The sequence below is a fragment of the Lingula anatina genome, chromosome 3, assembly GCF_051362555.1.
Source record: "Lingula anatina isolate TDL-2025a chromosome 3, LinAna3.0, whole genome shotgun sequence".
Classification (NCBI taxonomy): domain Eukaryota; kingdom Metazoa; phylum Brachiopoda; class Lingulata; order Lingulida; family Lingulidae; genus Lingula; species Lingula anatina.
In genome coordinates this window covers 17,418,159-17,443,173 of record NC_141769.1, presented here as the reverse complement: position 1 = coordinate 17,443,173, position 25,015 = coordinate 17,418,159, and the positions used below count along the sequence as shown (strand labels likewise).

Sequence of the window (25,015 nt, the reverse complement as noted above, 5' to 3'; positions counted from 1 at the left end):
TATATATATATATATATATATATATATACCATTTAAATTTTAGTTTAGCCATATGTATTCTGTTGAAGTTAAAACATGAAGTCGTTTCATTCAGAACCTGGGAATCTATGTAGCAGTAGGGCCTATTACAGATCACTTTATTTACTGATGAGAGTCCATAGTGCCCAACACCAGAAGTTATATTATAAAGGGTTATTTAATGTGATGTGGGGGCCGGGGTTATAATAAAAAAGGTCCTGCACAATTAAAGAAATGGACCCCGACAAAGTATCTTAGGTGATGTACTCTACAGACAGTGGAATTCTGTCGTTGTACGCAGGTGCACCAAACAGTATGGTTCCTTTTTCATAAACTGTCAAACATCGATATGATATTGCATCTCTGTACTATAGTACCTTACAAACATTATTAACACTTAGGGTTATCTTAGGCGACCCCAACCATCAGTATCAAATCTAAAAGCCACCACGACGTACACTGTCAATGTCACGCGTCCTGAAATATGTGTCGACTGAAATATAAGTCTCCTTTCTTAGGGTCAGTTCACTCTAGGTTAGTTCTAACCCGACTAAAACCGGTCTCTATATCATCGACATCATTTAAGTGGCATGCAGGAAGTGATGTGTTGGGGTGATATTACAATCTGTGGTCAAAATCTGTTGTTAAATATATTCAGTCAATTAGTTACACGTACGTGAAAGAATTTAAGACGATTGGTTTACCACGCTATAGCTCTTCCAACAATATCTTCTGCTCTCCGTGGTTTTCTCAAGCAGACCAACCACCAGGTCGGAATCCGTGAAAGTATAACTTTGTCTGAACAGCACTTGGTTGCTAACAAGATTAATTTAGCGCGTCGTAGTAATATGTGATCACTTAATCCTGCCTCAAATCGAAGCCGGTCTCTGTTATTGGTTGGACACAACATGAGAGTGCATCTTTGGCAGGGTTCTCTTTTGGGATGGGTTGTTCTTTGAATTTCGTTGTGGTACTCAACGGGTAGCCAACAGATAGGTGAGAAGGGACGCATTATCTGGCAACGTTCACTTTAGATCCTACCCCGTAACATATTGAAATGCACAGAAATAGTTCAATTATTACTACTTAAAGTTACTTTTGATGTGATGCAGTACATTCGAAGCATGTCAGCATCTGCATAAGTGTTGGATCTGTATGTATAGGGCCTACTAGTGTGTTTGGATTTGCTTCAGTTGTGTCGAGGTATACACGAAAAACAGAGGTATTCATAAACAGAAATTAGCCTTCAGTTTCAAATGCGCAAACATACCTGTATTTGAATAAGACCCCATTTCCATACCTAGACCGATCTAACAGGAACGACCCATCCAAGGGGATTCTCGCTAAACTGCATTTAGATTATTAAGCAGTTTAGATGTCAGACACGCCTACTGAAGCTGCTAAACATTTGTTAATTACCCCCTAATAGCTTCAGTAGCAGTGCCAGACATCAGAGCCTCTTAATCTGAATGCAATTTAGCGAGAAACCAGACGGAGATGGGTCGATCCCGCCAGATCGATCTAGGTACGGGAAAGGGGTCATAACATTAAATGCAAAAAAAAAAAACCGATATGGCTGCCCATTGGATTCTGCTTCAGCTGCCGATACCTGTTCTGATAAATGGGTCGGTGTTCCGAAGGATCAACCCAAAACATGGTATAAAATATCGTGCAAGGAAGCCAACTGGCTCATGGCTGAAACCGACTGTCAGAAACTCGGTGGCCATCTTGCCGAGATTGGGAGTCGTGAAGAACAGACGTTTCTGTACGCTGCTATCAGGGGTGTGAATGCGACAGAATTCTGGGTCGGCTACCGGATAAAGGCGTACATAACCAACGACTGGATTAATTATGTGAATTGCGTCGTAAGGTACATGTAACTGTCAATCCTGTGTTTAAAAGATATTTGACATTTCTAGTAAGTAATTTGTTTTGCGTAAGTAAACGGACGCAATTTTTATCTAGCTTCCTTGGGAGATCGCTGATAATAATGCCCTAAGCTCTCGACAAACACACCGGTATCTTATAGCTCCCTATATAGCATATGTTAAATTCGATAATGATAAATTTTGTGCTCTTGTCGACCTTAGTTTATCAAATTGTAAGAATTATGTCACGGTCATTTTCCACCTAATTTGTCATACCGTGGGTCGCAAGTATGCATTAAAGCAGAGTTCAGGTGATTAAGATCATTTTCTACATTATTTCAAGAAATATTTCTAGGGTGTTTTAAAATACACATTTATTTTATTTAATTTAGTTGCATCTTTACTTAAACTGCTAGCACATCTTCAAGCAAGCTCATTTGTGAGGAAAATACGTTTTATTATTTTTTTAGGTCACAAACTGCCAGCAAGTTGTGGACAGGAATACTTTTTAAGAAAAATGAATGTTTAGCTGGTAAATTTCTTCCTCTCTCTCTCTCTCTCATGCGAGTTTTAATGTCAGTTATACTGTACGCTTAATCATCTAAGACGAACCACTGAGAAAATTAAAAATGATTTATAGTGTCAAAACCTTCTCATATTTTTATTCATCTTTCTTTCATTCTCCTCATTCAAGTTGGCATTAAGCTTGCTTTAAAAAAGTAGTTTTTTTTCTTAAAAAACATAACCATGTCTGTTTTAACAGCGAGAAGAAGCACCTGTGGACTAATTCGTCAAGATAGTGCCGAAACTGTTTGGGATCAGGCGTGTAATGACGCGCATCCGTATGTGAGATGCAAAAAGGTGGGTGTTGTATCAAAATACGTGAAATTAAATCAAATAGACGCAAAACGCCAAAGTGCATGCTGCAAGATTCGTCAACTATTCATGTAAAAATGTGAATCCCAAATGCCGTGATCCCAAATTAAGTCAGGTCTTTTAAAACTGAATTCAGTAATTGAGACACAGGGTAATCGATTTTCATGATATAGGCCTACATGTAGGCCTAGTGTGTGTGTGTGTGTGTATGCGTGCGTGTGTGTGTGTGTGTGTGCATGCGTGCGTGCGCGCGCGCGCGCGCGGGAAATAACGTTCCTTTAGATATAACTAATAAAACGAATCATCTTATAAAATAACTACTTTGTCATAATAATACGAATATATATCTTTGAATTGTTTTTAACGTGTTCATAGCTCCACCTGCCACTACCGTTCCCCCTACAACCATAAAACCTGCCGTCGCTACTACAGTGAAACCGAAAGGTCAGTGGAATTTTGTTATCATATACCTGTACATTGTAAGACTACTTAAAGGACAATGTTCATGTAAAAATCCATTTCTCGAATTTTGAAGATACAGCACTCAATCTATACACTAGAGGTATGTTTTAATCGATCCCCGCCATTTAAAAATTATAAAAACAATCTATTAGTAGAAAAAAAGCGTTTTAGTAAACCTCACCTCAATATGCAAAAATGAAGCAACAGATCTGGGTCACGTGGTACTGTGACGACAATCACGATAAAGGTCTATGAGACTCAACTGAGCTGCAGGTGCATACAGACGGAGAAGTTAAGGAAAGTTGTGTTGAACGGAGTTGAGGAATTTTCGTTATGCCTCGGTGTGTTGCCGTGGGATTCACCAAAATTGCAGCTCTCGTTGACAATCTTTCTTTGTCTGTGACGGTCTTCCGTGACTTACTTACTAACTTCGGTGACAATAGTTGCGATGCTCTAGATCATGGTCACCTCAGGTGGTTTAGATCATATCAAGAGCTGGTAGTCTTTCAGATTAACTGTCATCAGTTGGCAAACTTACTGATTGCTGATGCATTTTAAATGCATTGTAGTAGACCAAAAGCTCGTTTACAACAAACCTGTTAATTATGCACCGCTGCAATTCCCAAGCCAGGTAATAACAGGTATGAAACTCGTCTTGGTGGGCTTTCATATTTTTCAATATATCTCATTTATTTCATGGGGTTATTTTATTGGTATTTGTAAATGACGTTAAATATCAATACTTAAACAATTAAGTTCAAACACGGTCGCGAACATTAATAAAAGAAATTGCTCTCAGGGTATCTTGAAGCTTCCGTGGAAGAAAACGTGTTGAGGAAAAACAGGAAAAAGAGCGTTATATTAAAGAAAAAATGGGAACTGCTATAATAAAATGGTTCGTTATCCTAATTCGTTTATGCTTTGAGGATTTGTTTCTGAAGATTATTTCATCTGAAATATTAAAGAATTTAAAAGATTGATTATTTTATAACTTGAAACGCAAATTCTGCGTCAGTACGCAATTTTTTTTTTTTAGCTTATAGCAAATTAGCAAATTTAGCAAATTTAGCAAATTTGTAAGCTTATAACAACGTGCTATAAAGATCTACTCAAGAAAAAAATTTGCTTGGGTAAAATTGAGTACGGAATGAACTGGAGACACTTGGCTTGTCATTAAGTTTACACGAAAATATGTCAGGTAACTTTATACTGTCTTTGAAAGAGTAAAGATTGAAAGATAATTTTAGACAAACTTTGACGGGGGAAATACCTACAAAGAGTAATGGGCTATTTCGCCAACATCTTGTTAAAAATTTTACACTGCAATTCTATTCAAATAAGCTAAGGAACTAATTGCCAAATTAATACTCTCATCACATAACAGGGGGGTAACCAGACCTGCAAAAATTGTACGCACATATTTAAAAAGATTACAAGCACATACAGCAAAATGTAGACTTACGCAAAACATGAAGGACAGCGTAATCACAGCAAATGTACCTCATATAGTAGCTTAATTTCCATTAATAATAAAATCATCATTTAAGTCAAAAATATTCTTGCGATTTAATAACTATTTTAATTTACCCAGAACGGTATATTTATTTTAAAGGCGGTTAACTGAAATATAGTTTTATGATTTGTTTGTGAAAATTGCCCATGTCACCCTGTTAGTTTGGAGGTCTAAGCTGGATCAAGTCCGTGTTGACATTCCTATGAAGTTTTGCAGGAAAAATTCTTCCTTTCTTTCTCTAGCTCCTCGATAAACCTGGTGTTCAGATTTTATCTAGTACCCCCAGGTCTACGGGAGCTGCGCTTTGTAACTAACGCACAGGTAGATTTTTACCTGAGATAACTGGAGAAAAGCTTAGATAGAGAGTGCGTTCGATACAAGCAAGACAAATTGAATGCCATTTAACCCTCTAATTAAGAGGTAAAGGAAGTTCCAGGTAGATGGATGATTAAGATAGGACTTGTAAAGGTAACGGGCATTGTTTACCTCAGTTTAATAAAAGTATGCAAGACGGAGTGTCAGCGGTTTAATAAAATAAATTGAATTTCACAAATAACATGGACCTCATATGCAATAATCAAGGTGAGCGGCAGAAGGCCAAAATTTTCAGATTTAGTGTCCCCTTTATACACAGACCTGAATTATATATCATTTGAAAGCTCAGAGTCTGCTGGTCAAAGTTAGCCATGATGTGGAAATGGCAATTGCCTGCGTAACCATGGAAACGGACAATTTCCAAGATGGCCGCCTGTTTTTTTGCATTTTTTCTAAAAATGCAAATCATTGATAAACATACCTAAAACATTGTCTATCATCTAACCTTTACATGTTTTGTGTTGAGGGAGGTTATGGGCTAAAAAAAACACCATACCAGAATTTCAAGATGGCCGCCGTTTTCAAGATGGCCGCCATTGTTTGTGAAATATTGGTCAAATTTTATCATTTTATTCCAAAACTTTACATATAAAATCAAAACAACAATGTTCATATAACCTTTATTGCCTGGATTACATTAAGTAATTATTATTACATTACATTGTGGCATTTGGTTAAATTTGGGAGAGGTTTAAGCAGTCAATTTTCAAATATTCAAAATGGCTGCCATGAAATGCCTATTTCCATGATGTGGATTTTAGTTCAGCTAAATCATCACAAAATATCTTTAAATGCCAAACTCACACATATATTAGTGCTAGATGCTTGATGCTACATGATGCTTCAAACAACCTTTTCAAAATGGCCACCATTTTCAAGATGGCGTCCATTTTCCTGTTAAAATTCACTAAAATAGCATTTTCCAAAGGCAAAATTTATACAATAAAAAAAATCATATACAATATAAAAACAAAAAACCTCCAAAATTTAAAATAAGTTTTTGGCTTTGAATTGATGTTGTTTTATAAGATTTTAATTGTTTTTTTTTAATATGATAAATGCAAATTTAAATGTCATTTAAACGAAATGACATTATTTACACATTTTATGCTGGTGACTTCCTGTCAGTCAAATTCTCACATGAAAGTAAACAGCATGCAACAAATTATAGCACTCTTCTAACATTGCTTTGAAGAATGTTGTGTGTTTCCCAAATTAAAAAAAAACTACCAGTTAACTTCAAAATGACAGCCAAATCCAATATGGCCCCCCATGTTAAATTATCATTCTTATTTTTTGTATTGCACCTTTGTGGATTATCAATGTTAAAATTACTATTTTAAATATTTGATACTTTCTATTTAATAAAGAGATTTAATTATGGTAATATTTAAGAGGAAATAAATATAAGGTACCAAATATAGCAAAAAATGACAATGACACCTCTATCATATCTATAATGTTTTCACTTGTAGTTGTGTTTTTTTTTCCATAATCCCCTTATGCAGGTCAGAATCCATAAAAAAAAGCTTTTGTCAGCAAGATATGAAATTGTCGGGGGTTATGTGTTAATTTTTTAATGTCAAATTAAAAAAAAAAATAGAACACAAATACTAGCTTTGATTACTAAAACAATGATTAGGCATAATTAGTAATGGATACACTGAAAAAGGGATACAGGAACCCTCCTATGCATATTGTTTATCATTATCATTATAATGCCAAATCATCCACGTACATTTGATCTATTCTTTTCAGTATATCAAATGCTGACACAGCTTCTTGGATTGTTTTCCATACATTTAGAATGTTAATAACAATTTGGATTCACCAAAATGCTATGGCAGGTAACATGAGGTGACAACTTTATTAGGTTCTTAGATAAAGATGATTTGATTGCAAGGGATGCTGTATATCATGCATCCTGTCTTTCCTCTTACAGGGTATATAAGTACTAGTAAAACCAATCTGACTTATCACCCCTCAATGAAATCTGGTAATCTGTATGATGTTGCAGTCTATCAACTGATAGCAGAAATAGATTATGACCTGATGGCAAACAATAAAGCTTTTACACTACTAGTATCTAGCCTTCTTGACAGGTAGAGATTTCTGCTCCTTTCTAGTGTGGCGTCCAACTATCGAGGTGAAAAGCTCAAAATGAGACTACAAAGCATTATGGTGATGCTGTTTCATTTTCTTGTATAATACGGACAAGGGAAGTCCACTAGCTGTTATGTGTTGTAGTAAGATTTCTTTAGGTGACGCTATCAAAGCTGCCCAAAGAATCATACAAGACCTGAGCTCAACAATCTCACTAGATCCATAAGATACAGTGACAGAAGATGCTGATCACTTGTCTTCCAATTAATCAATGTATACAAAGCAGTTTCTATCTTGAAAACACAGAAAAAAGGTCTTTCAGAATACTACCCCTTACCAAGTGACATTAGTCTCAGAAATTAAGCCTATTTGTCCCAGATTTGCTTTAAAGTTTGTTTTTTGGATTAACCAACTTAGATGCATTTAATGCAGCGAGCAGTGAGTTTCCATCATCTGATGGTGTACACAGAAGATGCCTGGCTATTGCTGAATGCATAATGTTCAGCTGTTGCAAAGTTCTTCCACCTCTACAAGTAGGACTTGCAGCACAACTGCACATTGATTTTGGGTCTTGTAGTTTGATAGATACCTTTCACAGCCACGGTTTTTGCATCTCCTATGGTGATATTAGAAGGATTAATGACATACATTGCTGAGTTAGAAGTAGAAAGGCAGCAAGATGGTGTCTACATTCCACATGACATTGTGTCACACTGTGATGGTGGTCATATTATCCATGAGGGTGACGACAACATTGACATTAGTGCAGAAACTACGGATGGGAAAACACCTCCCATGCTATGGTGAGCCAGTAGTTTTTCAAAAGCAAGTTCTACACCTCCCTGTGAGTACGTAAAAGAATCCCATTAGAAGTTGGGAAGTCCAAGTCACTTGCTCTCTCTGATAAATCCAATTCACCAATAGAATGCACACCATTTTAGAAACCTAAGACACTTGCTGAGCCACCAAGAAGAGAGGTTTTAAAACAGCTCAATTATTACAAAGAGAATGTAATGCAAGTTAATGTTATTGCATGGAGTCTTTTGAGAATGTCCCATCAAAATCTCCTACCTGTAAACAATAAAGTTTAGCTTTGGCACCTGCAGGTCATTTCTTTCTGGACAGGATTCAATCAGCTGTCTGTGAAGAAAACGACCTACACTGCAGTTGCATATATGCCACTTCTTGATGTTAAACCTAATGACATGTACACATTTTACACCACAATGTTGAAGTGTTGGGGTACGAGTGCTTCACTTGCACAGCAATTTGCTGTACAAACGGACGACCAACAGCTATATGCCATAGCCCAACAAATAAACTGGTCTTTTCCTGAAGAGTTTGGTTGCCATGTCATTTGTATGGGTGGTTCCCATACACTGTCATGCTTCATTGCTTCTATTGGGAAAATTTGGGCCATTGCAGATTTGTTGGCCATTGGTGGCCATTGTAGAGTCTGATGTTTATGCAGCATCCACTTCAGCGCAGAGGGTTGTGTGGAAAACAATTCAACATGGCAATAAGAGGGCTTACTTTGGCATTTAAAGCTTTGATATCTCTCAGATTGTCAGCTTTTTATTTTGGTACCAAAGAAAGAATAGCGAAGTTTCACAGTTGGTGTGGTATGAGGTGTCAAATGTGTAGGAGTTTTACAAGTCTTGTGCTGTGGGTTTTATGGGTGACGAACATGTATCTGAGAGTATGTCTGAGGATCTGCTGCCAAATTTCTCAGATTTCCAGGCCTGGGGATGAGGGGAATTTCCTACATTTCAGTTTTGGGACTGCCTCCTTCAAGCTCTTCTTTTAAACTTTGTTAGAACAGGGTGCACTGGTTACCGGGAGATGCAGCTTGTGTCAGTAAGGGCAATGTTGCCCAAATTGTTTGCGACAAACTATGCTCAAAGGACCCAGTGTACCTACTAGATATGTCAGAATCCATATTCTCTGGGGACATGTATTGAAATTGATTATGATTTTGATGAAAGAGCATGAGTGACAGGTCACTAATGTAGATACAAAGAACACGTTAAGGGTTTAGCATGTATATGTGTTCGTGGGTGTGTGTGAGTAGATAATGCATGCAAGCACAAGCATTTTAAGGGATATATGAGAGTATGGGTACTTAGAAATGTACTGAGATAAAATTTTGAAGATAATTGAAGCAGCAAAATAGTGTATTTATGTGCTCCTTTCTTTACTGAGAAGTCAACTTGATAAATGTAGACTGCAGAAATGCATCATGGATTTGCAGTGGGTTATATGGACTGATGCACTTCAAATAAAGATAGGTTCCTGTTTTAATATGACAGACATTTTGGTAATGGTAAATACATTAAATTTGATAGATCAAAACAAATAAATAATTTTTTTTAAATTGTCTACATATTTCCAAACTATGGGATTTCTTTTTACTGTGACAATCGCGCACAAAGGTTCACAACAAGAAATACAGTATTAACTTTGACTTGACTTAACATGTGTTAGTACATATAAATATTGGAAAATCCAAAAATTGTTTATTACAAGTGAAAAGTTGCAGTAATAGCACATATCCTACAATTATTTTTCTTTTACAACCATATATGTAGTAATGCTTTGCGAATAATTTTATCCTTTAGATGTGCGTAATACAATTTTGAGAAAAAACTCCATTTGGCGGCCATCTTGAAAATGGTGGCCATCTTGAAGATGTATTAAGCATCAAGTAGCATCTAGCACAAATATGTATGAGAGCTTGGACACAAAAATTATTTATTTGATGATTTAGCTGAATCAAATCCCAAGTTACACAAATTTGCATTTCATGGCAGTGAGTCGTTTTGAATATTTAAGAAATGTCTGTTAAATATCACTGAAGTTAAACCAAATGCCATAATGTAATAAATTAATGACTGCTTTGTATAATTCATTCCATAATAGTCATATGGACATTATGGTTTTGATTTTATATGAAAAGATTTGGAAAAAAATGAGCAAATTCAAACACTTTTCACAAATGATGGTAGCCATCTTGAAGACGGTGGCCATCTTGAAAATGGTGGCCATTTTGAAGAAGTTGTATGAAGCATCATGTAAAATCTAGCATCTAGCAAAAATATGTTTTGAGCTTGGTAATAAAAATAATTTTTTTGGTTATTTAAGTGCACAAAAGCCTACCTCATGGAAATAGGCATTTCATGGTGGCCATGTTGAATATTTGAAAATTGACTGCTTTACCATCCCCCAAATTTAACCAAATGCCATAACTAAATGAAAATATACCTACTTTGTATAATTCATGCAATAACTATTTTGTGGACACCACAGTTTTGATTCTATATGGAAAGATTTGGAATAAAATGAGAAAATTTGACCAATTTTTCATAAACAATGGCGGCCATCTTGAAAACGGCGGCCATCTTGAAATCCTGCTATGGTGTTTTTTTTAGCCCATAACCTCCCTCATCACCAAACATGTAAAGGTTAGATGATAGACAATGTTTTAGGTATGTTTATCAATGATTTGTATTTTTAGAAAAAATGCAAAAAAACAGGCGGCCATCTTGGAAATTGTCCGTTTCCATGGTTACGCAGGCAATTGCCATTTCCACATCATGGCTAACTTTGACCAGCAGACTCTGAGCTTTCAAATGGTATATAATTCAGGTCTGTGTATAAAGGGGACACTAAACTCCTTAAATAAAGCACTTTTTGGGGTTTTGCCGCTCACCTATTCAAATGCAGTGTTTTATACAACTTGGGATAACCATAATGAAATGCTTGTTAAAGAAATGACTAGACGGGAAATGGTTTTACACAGCTTCACGAGGATTTAGACCCCTCGGGTAAGAGATTTGAATGAGTATAAACTTTTATCAGAAGCCAGAGAAGTCATCTTACAGGTAGACAATGCAGCTCAGTTTGACAGCTAAGCACGCTCTGTTCTCCAGTGGCTCGATTGTCGTCATTGGACCACGTGACCACGTAGCTCATTAACTCCCAGGCCGAGCAAATAGGACGTTTTTTAAAGCCAAAAATTTACAAAATGAGCTTTTAATTTGTGTATTTGGATAAAGATATCGTTAGTTGGGCATGTTTTCTGAAGAATATGTTCCGTTCAGGCCATACTGACGGCATGAAGCAAACCCTTTAAGTCTTTGGATATGTACAAATATAGTTAATCATTATTATTATTATTATTATGGTATTATAAGGCCTATCATTCTTATTATTTCTAAATATTATCGTACTGATTCATTATTTTTCCACGTACATCGCTTAAAGATTACATAGGATAGATCCACCATTCCCACGACACGTGTATAATAACAATGCACTATGTATTCTTACTGAAATAGATTCCTGTGAGGTCGGAGGAAAATTCTACAAAGCAAGAGAGACCTGGGACGTAGACTGCAAACGTACCTGCTGGTGCCTCAGACCATCCATTAATTTCTACTATTGCGAAGCAAAGTAAGTTCTGTCCAAAATATAATTTTATTGATAAAGAAAAATAAATAAAATAAACAAAACCTACAGTTTCATTTGCATGATGGGGGGGGGGGGGGGGGGGGATGACGTTAGGAGTGTGATAGGGGGGGGGGGATGACGTTAGGAGTGTGATAGAGGTGCTCGAACATCTCAGCACAGCAAACTTGTTTGTCTCACCTGATGCAATGGTGCACCGTCTGTGATTTTGCCTGCGGTGGCGCAGTGCGTTTCCTAAAATAACCAGAATTTCCACATTATTTGCTGTCTTGTCCAATCTATCTTTTGAGATGTGCAGTGGGTTTGTTTTTATTATGGGAAGGGTCTTATTATTTTAATAACAAAAATTAGTTTGTTACATGACTAATAATAAATGAATAAAGAACATACATGCACGTATAAAAAATAATACCGGTAGCTACATTGCACGTAAATCAAAATACAAGCACGAGGAAAAGAAAAAAATAAATAACAATAAATAACTGAACAGCTCTGTTCATCAGTAAGGCTAAATTTTTGGGAAAACTTTGTCAACCAAAGACAATTGGTACCGCTGATTAGATGAAGGTGGAAACTATGATGACTAGTTTATTATTGCAGGAATAAAGAATAAAAAAAGTTTCTGCCTTGGTTCATCAGGGAAATGAGAAGCAAGAATTTAAAAAACCCTGCTATTGTGGTAGACCTTCCTTAACTTGAGGAAAGTTGTAAAGCACTTAATTAATAAATATAACTGTGGTACTATTTCTTTCTTATTAACAGGTGCACAGATTGGACAGGGGTCGGAATACCACCAGGATGTAAACTAGATCCTCCCAAACCTGGAGAGTGTTGTGAAGTACTCAACTGCAGCCACATTACAGCTCCACCTTAAAATATCGTTTACATTGCAATAATTGGCACTCATAATTGATGAAAAGACGAAACGATATTTCAAATCTGTCTTTTATCAGAGTGAAAAATAAAATTCCGGCACACCTTTCAATGTTGTTTAATTTCTTTATTTAAAATTAAACAAGTAAATTTTAAATATAAAGCAAAACCATGATGACAAGTTTTCAGACAAACTAAAATCATCATTGTTTAATCAGACATAATATGCAAAATTGGCAAAAATTGTTTTGTTTAAAATCAAATAACAAATTATTATAATAGATGTAAAAAGTATCTTTCATTCAACACAATTTGACACTTGGTCAGATATTAAACATGTAGTTGGTACTTCTAACTAAAAAATCAGTGGAAGTCAGAACCTATGTAGAATAAAATTATGTTCTCAGTGCATTTGCTACATGTACATGTACATGTACCAACCTTATTTAAAGGACAGCCATATGAAATCAGAAAAAAAAAATATAAATCACAAATTACATGCTGTTACTTAATGGAATCAATTTGTTCTTCTTTCCAATTGCATTAGTTTTAAATTTTAAAAGTACTCTTGTAAAATGTCCTAGTTCTTCAGCAGGTATTACAATGAAATGGCTACTTGTCAAATCAATGGTAATGGAAAGCACTAATTGGATATTTTCTAGATCGGGAATCGTATATCTTCATCAACCTGCCAAACAGTTATTTTCTTGTTACATTTTAAATGCAATGAATCAATGAAAAGAAGTATGATCATTATGTTAATTAAAATCATTAATTAAATGTCAACTCCACAACATCATGGTCTGACAAATCATAAATTAAAAATTAAAGACTGGACAAGTATTACAATTAACAGCATCTGATATAATTCTAGGAATTCCAAATTTGAAGTGCAATGCGCTCAACAGTTTACTGATAATAACAAAATTTATTATATATAAATTTAAAATGAAAAACATTACCCCAAACATAGAAAATATTAAAATAGAATGGAGACAGGCCTACATCGTAGAGAGAAATATAAGTCTAAGAAACATGACAATAGATAAATTTAATGAAAAATGGAAAAAGCTGCAATCTCTCTTCCTGGACTGATATCTTCCGTCGTATGTTCCCTGCCGATATTTGATAGTAAAACACAGATTAGTTTTTATCTGAATTAGATCATAGTATTAATTAGTTATAATCAAGTATTTTATTATTAGATTATATATCGTTGTTGACAAATATTTTAAATGATACAATACATATATATATATATACTGCAAATGAGAGTGTCTCTTTGTGAGTGAGTAAGTGTGAGAGTGAGTGAGAGTGATTTTTATTTAGTTATTTATCAATTTTGTATTTTTTGTTGAGATATGCAATAAAAAAAAAATAAAAATAAAAAAAATAAATTAAAAATTAATTTTTAATCTTTTGAATAATTATATGCAATTAATATGTATGACTGCTCAATAACCATGCATGCATTTATAAATGGTTACAATCAAACCTATTACAAGATCATGCATTACAAATGCCATATATCCACAATCTTTTTCTATTTTATGAGAAAAAACAAACAAACAAAAACTTCTGATCAAAAAATAGATTCAATCCTTATACAATTCCAAGTAATAATCATGTTCAAAGCAGATATTAAACATGTAAAATATCACTCTTATTAACCTGACCCTAAACATTTCAAATGTCTACATCATTTCAGCATCAAAAGGTAACTCAATCTCCAAAACACTAGGCTGTATTCCATCTACATCTACAAAGTCCTCAACATCCGAGTGATTGCTGTTTGCAACCCAGAGCCAATCGTATAGTTCTTCCCCACAATAAGACAGGCCATCCTCCACACCAATAGTAGCTCCACTGTCCGACGCATCGCATGCTGAATGAACCTGGGACTGTTCCAGGCCATTTGGCATTGGGCTTCCATCTGGAATGGCCTCTACTAAAGATCCCTTGTGTAGATCAGCTTCTGAAGAAGCGCCATTGTGCAAGGTTCCATTAGAGGTACCATTGTGCAAGTTTCCGATAAAACTGCCATTGTGCAAGATCCTGTTATTGTGCAGATTTCTCTGTGAGGTGCCACTGTGCACGAGTTCTTGTGTAGGCCTACTTACATGCAGCAGATTTACTGTGTGAGGTTCAGTAGGGTTGCAGGGTAAGGGTTGAAGTGAAATACCATGATTTTTGTTTACTGGTAAATTATTTCTTCTAAAGTGACCTCCGCGGGAAGCTACTCTTTCCTCTTTTACTGATGAATGACTTAAAAAGGGGTGGTTACTGAGCACCTGGTCATGGCCTGTTAAAATTCCAGTAAAAGCATCAGCCGTGCAATTTACATTTTGTGGAGATTTGGTGTGCATTCCATTTTTTGGGACATTTGATGCAATGTCACTTTGCAGATTTATTGCAGTGGTCCCTTTCCACACTTTTTTAACTGCCACACCACTTTGTAGATTACGTTCAAATTTTTCAGCGTGCAGATTTTCTTGAGATGTGACCTTTTGGATATTTTGTACTGATACTGGTAAACTACTGTGCAGTCCATTTTCAGATACCACTACACCTTTGCTTCCATTCTCTGGAGAATGTAGGAGCAGATTTTCTGGAGATTCCTGACTGTGTAATTTCTTCGGACTAGGTCTAGAACTTCCTTCTCTTAGTGACTCCTCTGGGACGTAACAGCCGTTGAACTTAATGTCAGGATTGTACTCACAGAACCTAAAATACATCATAAATATACTGGTTTTAATGTCCAATGCTATTTAATATTACTATTTAATGTTTATTATTGTAATGCAGCTTGCACATGCCCCCGCACCCAATTCTGACAGTACTGGTACCTCCCTCTTCCCTTCTTCTTCCCAAAATAATTTAACTACAAGTATGTCACAAGCAGAAGAGACAAATTGAAAACTCAACATTTTCAACTTAAGGTCTACATTTTATAGTAAAACTATCTTCATCTATTGTTTAATATTTTTTATATTAATTCTGTTAATTTTTCATCATTGTGCATTGCCCCTCACCCCCCCCCCCCCCCTCAACCTGACCAGATCTGCCAAAATTTATGTATTTTAATGACCTTAAAAATGAAAATGAAGTGAACCCATCATTAAACATGCTAATAAGAATTACTCTATAGTGTTACACATACCATATATGTGGAAGTTTCTGTAAATCAACTGTGACTGGTAGACATCGCCATTTCGAGCACCTGTCACACTGCACCCAGGTACTCTTGCTTGGGGGAGAGTCTGAGGGTTTTGTTATTTTCTTTTTTCTTGTGTAACTTCTTGTCAGTGGTGGAAGCTGTAATTTGAATTGAAATTTAAAAAAGAAAAGAAAAAGCAAAAAAAAAAAAAAAAAAAAAAGAAAAGAAAAAGCAAAAAAAAAAATCAGTGTCTAGGGCTAAGATCCTTAATTTCAATACAAGCTATTTTTCTTTTATGGGTCAGATGCATTTGTCATTTACTTTTTAAATTTCTAGTCAGTTCTGAAAGCTGTGGTTCAAATAAGAAGAAAAGAATTACTATCTTTTATGGACCAGTCATGGGAGTAATGCAAACTGCCTCATTTGCAATTTTCAAACCAATTAAAATTTTACACATTGGGGCAGTTGCAAATTGAAATGAATCAGTTGTGAGAAACCAGAACCAACAAATTTTTAGAGTACTTCTTCTGGTATCATTAATCATGTTGTGATCCTGTCACATGTACATGTAGATCTAAACTCAGGCTTGACACATAAAATAAAAAGGAAGAAAAGCAAAATTATTAATCATTTCCACTGAAACCCAAAATACCTTCAGTGTCCTCTTAGGCCTTAGTCTACAAGGCATGGGGTCAGCGACAGAATCTGCTCGCTGTCTTGGGGGTCCATATGACCAACTGGGGTACTTCTGCTTGGTTTCCTTTAATTCCTCCAAGAATGCAACTCTGAATGATAAATCAATCAACTTAAGTGGCTTAACTATCTGTCACGCCTACTGAAGCTGCTAAGGGGCAATTAATTATCGTTTAGCAGTTTCAGTAGGCATGCCCAGCCATCTAAGCCGCTTAAGCTGAAAGCAATTTAACGAGAAACCCCTGGGAGATGGATCGATCCTGTAAGATTGATCTAGGCATGGGAACCCAGTCATAGACAACTTCTTTACTTCCATACATGTCTGTTGGTTGTGTTTGATCTTTAACAACTTATGATTGAAATTAACTTATTTATTTATTGATCAATCTTTTCAAGCAGAATTAGGATGAGGAGTTATCTTATCCCGCAAGAAAACGCAATATCATACTGCAAACCGCAATAGACTACTGCAATCATACTGCAAACATGATTCAAATCTGCTTCGATTTGGAAGCTAATTAGCATATTTGAAACATGCTTCTATCATGCTGCTAATCTACTGCATTAATGCTCCTCTCTGTGCAAACCTATGTACTTTTTGGAGTAGAATTGCAGTAGGCTATGCTGCATTTCTACTGCAAATATGCTCCACACCACTACTGCATTAATGCTTTTTTGCTACTTGGATACTACTGCATTTTTGCGCGGGAATTACTTCATCTCAAAAAACTTTTCCCAAATTAGATTGAAAAAATCCTACTTTAAGGAAGTCTGTACTGCAAATGACAATATAAAAATGTGTGTAGTAAACACTATACTTACTCATATGGCTTTTTATCTTCTTTGGTCATCTTCCTCCATTTTGAACCTAACATCCTGGATATTTCGCGATTGTCAAGTTTGGGATGTCGTCTGGCAATCTCTCTGCGATATTGGATGGAGAAACGAATGAATCCATTTTTTGGGCGCTTTGGAGGAACCAGGTTAGCATCAGCTATAAAAAAGGTTTATTTATTATTACTATATGAAATACAAATAAACATAATTCATCTTTTGAAAAATACAACTTCCCATCTTAAATGATAAAAAAGGACAACTCCTTATTTGTGGATAACAACTTCTAATTGTGTATGCATGTTTTATATTTCAATCAAATAAAATATCTAAATAACTTAACAAATTGTGGTTTGTGTGAAAGAGAAGTGGGAACAATTTGAAAATGGGTGTGTTATTACTTATAAAAAACATGAACCTTCAGCATTTTTCACAGTATTGTCCATATCATCTGGCAAACTGCCATCAGCATGGGATTTTGGATGGACTTGTTGCTGTTCTTGTAATTGTTCTCCTTCACTTTCCCCCTCCTGTGGTATACTTGGTGTGCTGCCCTCTGGTGGTATACTTGGTGTGCTGCCCTCTGGTTGTTTATTGGGTGTGCTGCCCTCTGGTGGTACCTTGGGAGTGTTGCCCTCTGGTTGTACCTTGGGTGTACTGCCCACTGGTGGTTTAATGGGTGTGCTGTCCTCTGGTGGTATACTGGGTGTGCTGCCCTCTGGTGGCATATTTGGTGTGCTGCCCTCTGGTGGTTTACTGGGTGTGCTGCCCACTGGTGGTGCCCCAGATGTCCTGTCCTCTTGTGGCATCACTGACGCACTAGGATCTGGTTTTAAATCTATGCTGCTTAAGCCTGGTGAATTGTGAGATAAAGATTGTGAGGTCGCAGTGGCCACTTTCTTATCTTCAACACACTTCAAGGACTGATGAATAGTTAAAGAAATAAGACAGATTAAATATATTAAAGCTTTCGAACTGCACTGCAATACCTGTAGACTCAATGTTACCCCTCACCAAAAAAAATGTATAACGGGATTTTATCCTAAACTAATAAAATGTTGTTTCACAGAAATGGGGTTTTTCTTTATTTATTTTTTTTCTTTCAATTGGTAAAGTTGAAATTTTATGAATACTGACAGACCTATGCATGAGCCAATTTTTCAACCCCCAAAGTATCCGAGTTGATGTTACATTCAGTCTAAATCTCTTTAAGTTTTTTTTTTTTTTTTTTTTTTTTTTTTTTATATATATATACATATAAGGCTAAACAGGCAATCAATAATTTCCAGTAAACCTGGCACTCTCTCCATCGGGACACAAAGAGCAGGGACTACTTTTGTTGATAACTCATTTTAATACACATTTTAATACAAATTAGACTTTTATTATTATGATTATTATCATTTTATTATTTTTATTTATTTGTTTTCTTTTTTGGATCCACCCCATCTCTAAATACAAAGTATTTGCTTGTCAGGAACTTGTTTCAGTTAATCTGATCTGTTATCCCAATGCAGTTGGCTGTTCCAAAACACACTGCACCTTGTCTCAACTGCAGCAACGAACATTTCATTCCCTTTTTATTCCAGCTGATACATAGGCTTTCTGTCACTTTCATCTCTATATCTCTTAAGACAAATAAAAATAATTTGAAAAAGGACCTTATCTATAAATTAAACAAATTCATCTAAATTGTCTGGTTATGGATTATTCGATTAATATTCTCTCGATCTGGTCTGTGCTCCTTTCAGTGTGCTCATAATGTTCAGTGCCAGTCTAGAGTTGGTTGGTCATCGTGTGGTTTCCAATCTTAACAAAATAAATTCATTGTTCCCCCGTGTATGTTCTGGTTAATTTACAAAACTATAAATCTTGCAGCATATTTCTCAAAGTGCAAAACTTAAATATGTTTGAGCCAAAATACATGTACGACTTGCAAATACCCTGTAGTTTGGAATAGTCATAATATGGTACCTGTACTATGCAACTACAAAAATGTGGAGAGATCAATGGCATATTTTCTTTTTAAAATGTTTAACTGTAATCTTCTTTAAATTTTACGTATGCACTATATGTACGTTTAAAGCCAGCATAGGCGGACATTCTTTTTTCCATTTCTGATTTCCCTGCCTCGGCTCTTTCACCATGAAGTTTTCAGTCATTTTCTGTCATTATCAAAGCTTACTAAAAACCATATGCAAGGTGGAATTAGATATTGTATATCTAACTATAAATATAAATCGATGTATTTGGCCAATTCAAAATAAAACAGAACTTTTGTAATTTTAATTGTTAATTAAATCAGCGGCTTGTAAGCAAGTAGAATTGATTTTAATGAAAAAACGTTGTGCAACTACAATAACACAAGTTTTAACAATATATCTTACAATCGGTTTTTCTTGGCATTTTCGCACATGAAATGCTCACCTTTAGCAATGTCCACGAACAATCGCCGTAATCACATCACCGGTTTCATAAACTACACAAGTGAAAAACGACCCACACGCGTTTTCCTGGAAAGCAAGTGAGCTATATAGGTCACAAAAACGTCACTTCCGTTCTCACTCACTTAGCGCTTTCCTCCCCTCCGAAAACAATCTGTTTTGGTTATATTGAATCCAGCATCTAATTAATTCAACACAGCATAACGAATTGACTTAAGATTTGACAAATACTTTAACTAAACGTTCAATTTTTCAAGCCGTACTTTTCAAACGATGAAAGATGTAAATGGCTGATTTTTCCGGAGGGGCAAATTCTTTAGATGGATCAGCATTATCAATGAAACATTGTGTTGAGGAATGGTAAAGGTTGATTGGTGCATTGTGCATCAGGGACGGATCCAGGATTTTCTAGAGGGGGGTTAAATTTCACCGATCCCGCTCCCTCCTCCCCCGAAAAAGCATTTTTTTATTATTATTATTTAAGACGTGGGCGGAAAGATAAGAATTAATATAAATATATTGATTAAAAATAGATATATTAATGATAAAATCTTTAAATTAACGATGCAGTTAATTATATTTATGAAATGAAACTTAAAATAGCAAGTTCTTCACTTAGTCTAACTGTATTTTCCTCTCAGTTTACTCTCGTTTCACTGTCGAAAAATTGAAAAATACAAAACAGTCACGTGCCTATTTAGCGGGAATGCTGCCATAACGTTGCGTTATGATATTATGACGCCATAGATCATAGCAAAACGTAACGCAACGTCACCATTACGTCAGATGGCAACGACAGAGATTCAAGATTTAGCGTAAACAGAAGAAAGCAATCTGTGTTGTTTATTTTTTAAAATGATAATCATTTCGCATCTAGCGTTTTTGGGTGCTCAACATACCTATAAGTACATCAAAAGGAGAGCTCTGGAGAATAAGGTAAATTATCAACTGGATGCAAAATACATTTGGCAAAATGATCCTCCAAAACATTAATAGGCTTACTAACATTTCGAGAAGAGAATTCAACATTCTTTTTTTACATTCTGTGAAAATATTTAATGGTTTTATTTACCGGTGCTTGATGCAAATAACTTTGTCTAATTTACAGATTAGAAAGCTTTACATGAATGGATTTCCTGACAACAAAGTGTTGGGGGTCGGCAGTTACGGCCACGTGTACAAGGTAGGCCTAAGCCTTTTCAAATAAAGTTCAAATTACATGTACTTCATTGGATCACATTGTATGTATCTATTTAGAACAGGGCTTGACATTAAGGGTGGCCCACTGGCCCTGGGCCACTGAAAACCAACCTGGGGCCATTGAATCGCTTGGGTCACTGGCCCAAAGAGCAACTAAAATATCATGTGTCAAATCATCCTTGCAATATTTACCGATATTTCGGGCCAGTATCGAAAAAAGTTAGTGTCAAGCCCTGATTTAGAACGAATCTTATTTAAGTTAGATAGGCCTTTGTCATGATAAGACTCTATACCATTTACTTTGCGTTAAAACTGTTTATTTTTTTAGAGAAATGATCATTCTTTCTTTATGTTATATCCTTTGCTGTCCTTTGCAATCCTTTGCTGTGTGTGTGTTTGTGTGTGTGGATTACTGGATGGAGTCTCCCTGGGAACTGACGGTGACATTCCTCTACTGTCTCCTCCTCAGTAAACCTTTACAAATCCTAAACTCAATATTATTTTATCAGACGATTGGAACATGTCTGATAGCGTGGGCTATAACAATCATGTTCTTATTTTAGTTTTCAAACAACCTGGCATTAAAAGTGCCGGTGGACATCGAAAGGGCTCAAGCATTTGAAAAGGAGATCGTTCTTCTTAAAGAGCTCAAAAGCGATTTCATTTTGAGGTAACTACATGTACCTGTATTTATTTTTACATTTTCTGTAAGTAAATATTCTAATCGCGCTCAATTGACAAGTCCCACCTTATGCTATTTTTTTACTTATTCTTCCATTAAAAAAAAAAAAAAAAAAAAAAAAAAAACATAGTTTTTCCTGAAGGTGTTATATCATGGTATGGAGGAAGATTTATTTCATCTTTGATTGTTTATCTTTATTTAATTTTAATTTTTTTTTTTTTATCTTTTATATATTTATTTTCATTTACTGAGATTATTTAAGTTCTGATTACGTTATTTTCCATCGATATTTTTAGTTTGCACCATTCATTTGAAGTAAAGCCTGGCTTACCTGTTGTCTTGACAGAACTTTGCCCACTTGACTTGCAGCGTCTGACCGATTATCAGTACGTTTTTATTCATTACTTTTACATAATCAGCTTTATTTTTCCCCCTTTGCTTGCTTGTTTTTTTTTTTTTTTTTTTTTTTTTTTTTTTTTTTTTTTTGCTAAAAGGTTTATCGAATGATAAACTGTGTTTTGCTTTTAATCACCCATTTGCATCTTTTCGTAATACAAATGTTTTGTTTGGATATTTAACTTTTTAGAAAATTTATGTAAGTCTACATACTTTTTTAATCATTATCATATTTTTTTCACAGACTAGGCCTACATTTCTTATTTTAACATTTCCTACAGTACTTTAAAGATATCGCAATGATTCTATATAAATCAGCGAAATTTAAATCAATCAATAAATAAGATTTAAAAGAATACGATGAGCATTATATTTTCTTTACGTATTTTCCCATCTTTCAGCGGCAAACTAGAGTCAAGGTCTGTCAAGTTTATCACGGTGTCTGTCTGTATGGCCCTGCAGTTCATGAGGAATAAACTACTGATACATTTTGATATTAAGCTGAATAATATCCTGATAAACCGGAATGGCATCCCCAAAGTGGTGAGCTACAATCGCACAATAAAAGCGTGAAATGTTCAAAGATATCATTCACAAAATGAAAAGACAATATTATTATGTTATGTACATGTACAACTGTAATGCGCAGTACATAGGCCTACATGTAGGTGGCTTAGAATCCCATTTGCACATTGATCGTTACGATAAAAGTGTGAAGTTTCTGATTAAATTATGTTCAGCATGTCATCAAAAAAAGGTTTGTTGGTGATTTAATTTCAGTTTGTTAAAATGTGTTGCAAAAAGAAAATAAACAGTAACACTGTAGGCCTACATGGCAACCACACAGCGACACGTAGGCTAGGGCCTACCGGTATGTGTATCTACATTGTACCATGTTCAGTTATTCCTTTAATTTCCTTTTAACAGTGTGACTTGGGGTCCGCCCACCGCTGTGACGAGAGCGGAGAGAGTAGCTGGGGACCGAGGATGGTAGCTTACACCATCACCAAGAACCTCGCCCCGGAAATTCTCATGCGCACTTCCGCTTCCGTTCAGGCGGACTACTTTGCTCTCGGCGTGATGATCTTCGAGTTGTACGTTGGCAGGTAGAATATATACATGTATTATCCGATCACAGTTTTAAAATTACTAACACATATGGCCATTTGAAAAATGAGGTTTTTAATGCTAGAGTCGTGCATTTTCTTCCTTTTTATCAAAATAAGAGATTCGCCTCCTTTTTTTTTCAATTGGAAGTAAATAATAGTTCAAAAATGAAAAAAAAAAACTTGCATTTTTATAATTTCGATTTTATATTCAATAGACACCCTCTCTGGCACGCCGAGCCACACGGTAGAGCGGCCATCAAAGTGAAAATCCTGGCTGGATATATCCTTCATGCCGATTATGCAGAACCGACATTCCGGGAGTTTGCTGAGAATTTGATCTGGTCAGTCGCTTTTTTATCATTTATGGATATGCTTTTTTTGCCTGTCTATTTATTTAACTATCAATTTTTCTATCTGAATTTTGATTGATTTATTCTTGTATTTATTTTTTGGTCAATGTATTCATTCTTTCAGCCAACCTTGCATTAACGCGAGAAAGGTTTTGACATTAAGAAGACTCAGATAAGAATTTAATAAATAATACTGTTTGTTTCAAATAGATTATTGTTAACAATTTGTTGAATTGATTTATTGTTAACATATTTTACTAAAAGTCCATTTGATTCTATATCTCCAGTGATAAAGTCAACAGAGTGAAGGACGTGACTGGCATATTGCACCTTCGGTAAGGGTTCTCTCGCCATTTTCATCTTGCTATCATGCATCTTGTATGATAAATTTAGTTGAATATATTTGTAGGTATTTTCTTTCTTTTGTTTCTTTCTGTTCAGTATTTGTTCACTTTCTGTTGCATTTGATCATTGTTTTTCTTTCATTCTTTCTTTCTTCTTCTTCTTATTTATTTATTTATCTTTTTTTTTTACATTTTTGTTTGATTTTTTTTTTTTGTCAGTTGGCTTGCTGACTATCACACTAACGTGTTCCCCGTAGACTGCAGATCCTCCCCTCTCCTTTCTTTTGTCCAGGTACTGACGTCTTTGTTCAATTCTTTACTTTTATATGCTTGTGCTTTTGTTCTGATTCATCATTTTCCGTGTATTTCACCAACGAAAAATTTGTGTATGGTTTCCCTTTTGGTATAATTATATTAATATATGTTTACACAGATGTGCATATATGTGTCATCCCAGTGGCTTTAAATCTGTTCGTAATTCATGATCACGCAAGAAACTTGTACCCTTTTGCAATTTTATTGTTACATGAAATCTATATACTTTATTTTATTAAACAGCGTAGTATAGGCTAAAACTTAATTAACACACAGAAATATAAAGTTAAATGCAGTGACCTGCTTTAAAATAATAAATTTTATGGAAACATCTAATCGATGTTTTTCGAAATTAGAATTTATTTTATTCTTATAGTTGTCATCTTTCCTTTCATACAGGAATCTTTCCTGAAGGACATGGAGAGGGTAAGGTGTCCTCCGGATACGGCGCACCGGCGCCTAACTCACATTACCACACAACAGGTGGCAGCACTCGCCCCAACTTCTGGCACTGGCGAAAACAACTGTGATCTTGTGCCTTGGGGCATGCCAGACGACGAGGTGGCAGACGACTTGCTTCAGTGGGATATACCCAATGACGAGGAGGAAGACAGCGGCATAGTGGCCATGGAGATGCCCGACATGGCGGAAGGTGGCATGATGGAAATGGACATGCCCTGTGATGACATCGAGGTCGAAGAAGACATGCCGGAATGGGATGCTCCGGTGGGGGACTTCGACTTTGATTTCAGCTTTGAAGAGGACTGAACACTTTTCAATAGTCGTCGCAGTAATAGACAATCCTGATATCACCTCAATATCGGACTTTTTATACCCCCCTCAAAAACTATATATGACCGCTTCAGTATTTTATCAAAATCACAAATATCTGTAGAATTTTTAACTATTGCATTAAATATTTGACTCTTAGCCTCT

The 25,015-nt window shown here is 35.6% G+C and overlaps 2 protein-coding genes, 1 long non-coding RNA gene and 1 other non-coding gene across 4 annotated transcripts; 3 read left to right on the top strand and 1 right to left on the bottom strand.

Annotated features, from left to right (window-relative positions):
- The first annotated feature begins 836 nt into the window (after positions 1-836).
- Positions 837-2,741, top strand: LOC106173315 (uncharacterized). Its single transcript, XR_015333633.1, has 4 exons — positions 837-1,014; positions 1,618-1,888; positions 2,357-2,418; positions 2,650-2,741. It is a non-coding gene; the product is annotated as an uncharacterized LOC106173315 (transcript).
- A 394-nt stretch (positions 2,742-3,135) lies between these two features.
- LOC147762985 (uncharacterized) lies at positions 3,136-12,667 on the top strand. The gene is made up of 3 exons (XR_015333632.1): positions 3,136-3,206; positions 11,553-11,667; positions 12,445-12,667. It is a non-coding gene; the product is annotated as an uncharacterized LOC147762985 (long non-coding RNA).
- A 1,281-nt stretch (positions 12,668-13,948) lies between these two features.
- Positions 13,949-19,770, bottom strand: LOC106173297 (uncharacterized). Its single transcript, XM_013554386.2, has 6 exons — positions 19,667-19,770; positions 17,658-18,092; positions 17,228-17,399; positions 16,365-16,497; positions 15,716-15,870; positions 13,949-15,279 (listed from the first exon to the last, which is right to left on the bottom strand). The coding sequence occupies exons 2-6, from the start codon at positions 18,046-18,048 to the stop codon at positions 14,250-14,252; spliced, it is 1,881 nt and encodes a 626-aa protein (XP_013409840.2). The 5' UTR covers positions 18,049-18,092; positions 19,667-19,770; the 3' UTR covers positions 13,949-14,249.
- A 998-nt stretch (positions 19,771-20,768) lies between these two features.
- LOC106180824 (cAMP-dependent protein kinase catalytic subunit 3-like) lies at positions 20,769-25,009 on the top strand. The gene is made up of 9 exons (XM_087008003.1): positions 20,769-20,866; positions 21,447-21,553; positions 21,862-21,951; positions 22,363-22,504; positions 22,889-23,067; positions 23,286-23,411; positions 23,708-23,755; positions 23,984-24,056; positions 24,479-25,009. The coding sequence occupies exons 1-9, from the start codon at positions 20,807-20,809 to the stop codon at positions 24,845-24,847; spliced, it is 1,194 nt and encodes a 397-aa protein (XP_086864129.1). The 5' UTR covers positions 20,769-20,806; the 3' UTR covers positions 24,848-25,009.
- Positions 25,010-25,015: the final 6 nt, after the last annotated feature.

What these genes read in the sequence shown, in the direction of transcription:
- LOC106180824 (XM_087008003.1), top strand. Translation starts at nt 20,807, where the DNA reads ATGAATGGATTTCCTGACAACAAAGTGTTGGGGGTCGGCAGTTACGGC. An exon ending in TTTGCTGAGAATTTGATCTG is followed by an intron (nt 23,412 to 23,707) that starts GTCAGTCGCTTT and finishes CTATATCTCCAG; the next exon opens with TGATAAAGTCAACAGAGTGA. An exon ending in CTCTCCTTTCTTTTGTCCAG is followed by an intron (nt 24,057 to 24,478) that starts GTACTGACGTCT and finishes CCTTTCATACAG; the next exon opens with GAATCTTTCCTGAAGGACAT.
- LOC106173297 (XM_013554386.2), bottom strand. Translation starts at nt 18,048, where the DNA reads ATGCCACAAGAGGACAGGACATCTGGGGCACCACCAGTGGGCAGCACA. An exon ending in GAAGATAAAAAGCCATATGA is followed by an intron (nt 16,498 to 17,227) that starts GTAAGTATAGTG and finishes TTTATCATTCAG; the next exon opens with AGTTGCATTCTTGGAGGAAT. An exon ending in CAGAAACTTCCACATATATG is followed by an intron (nt 15,280 to 15,715) that starts GTATGTGTAACA and finishes GATGTATTTTAG; the next exon opens with GTTCTGTGAGTACAATCCTG.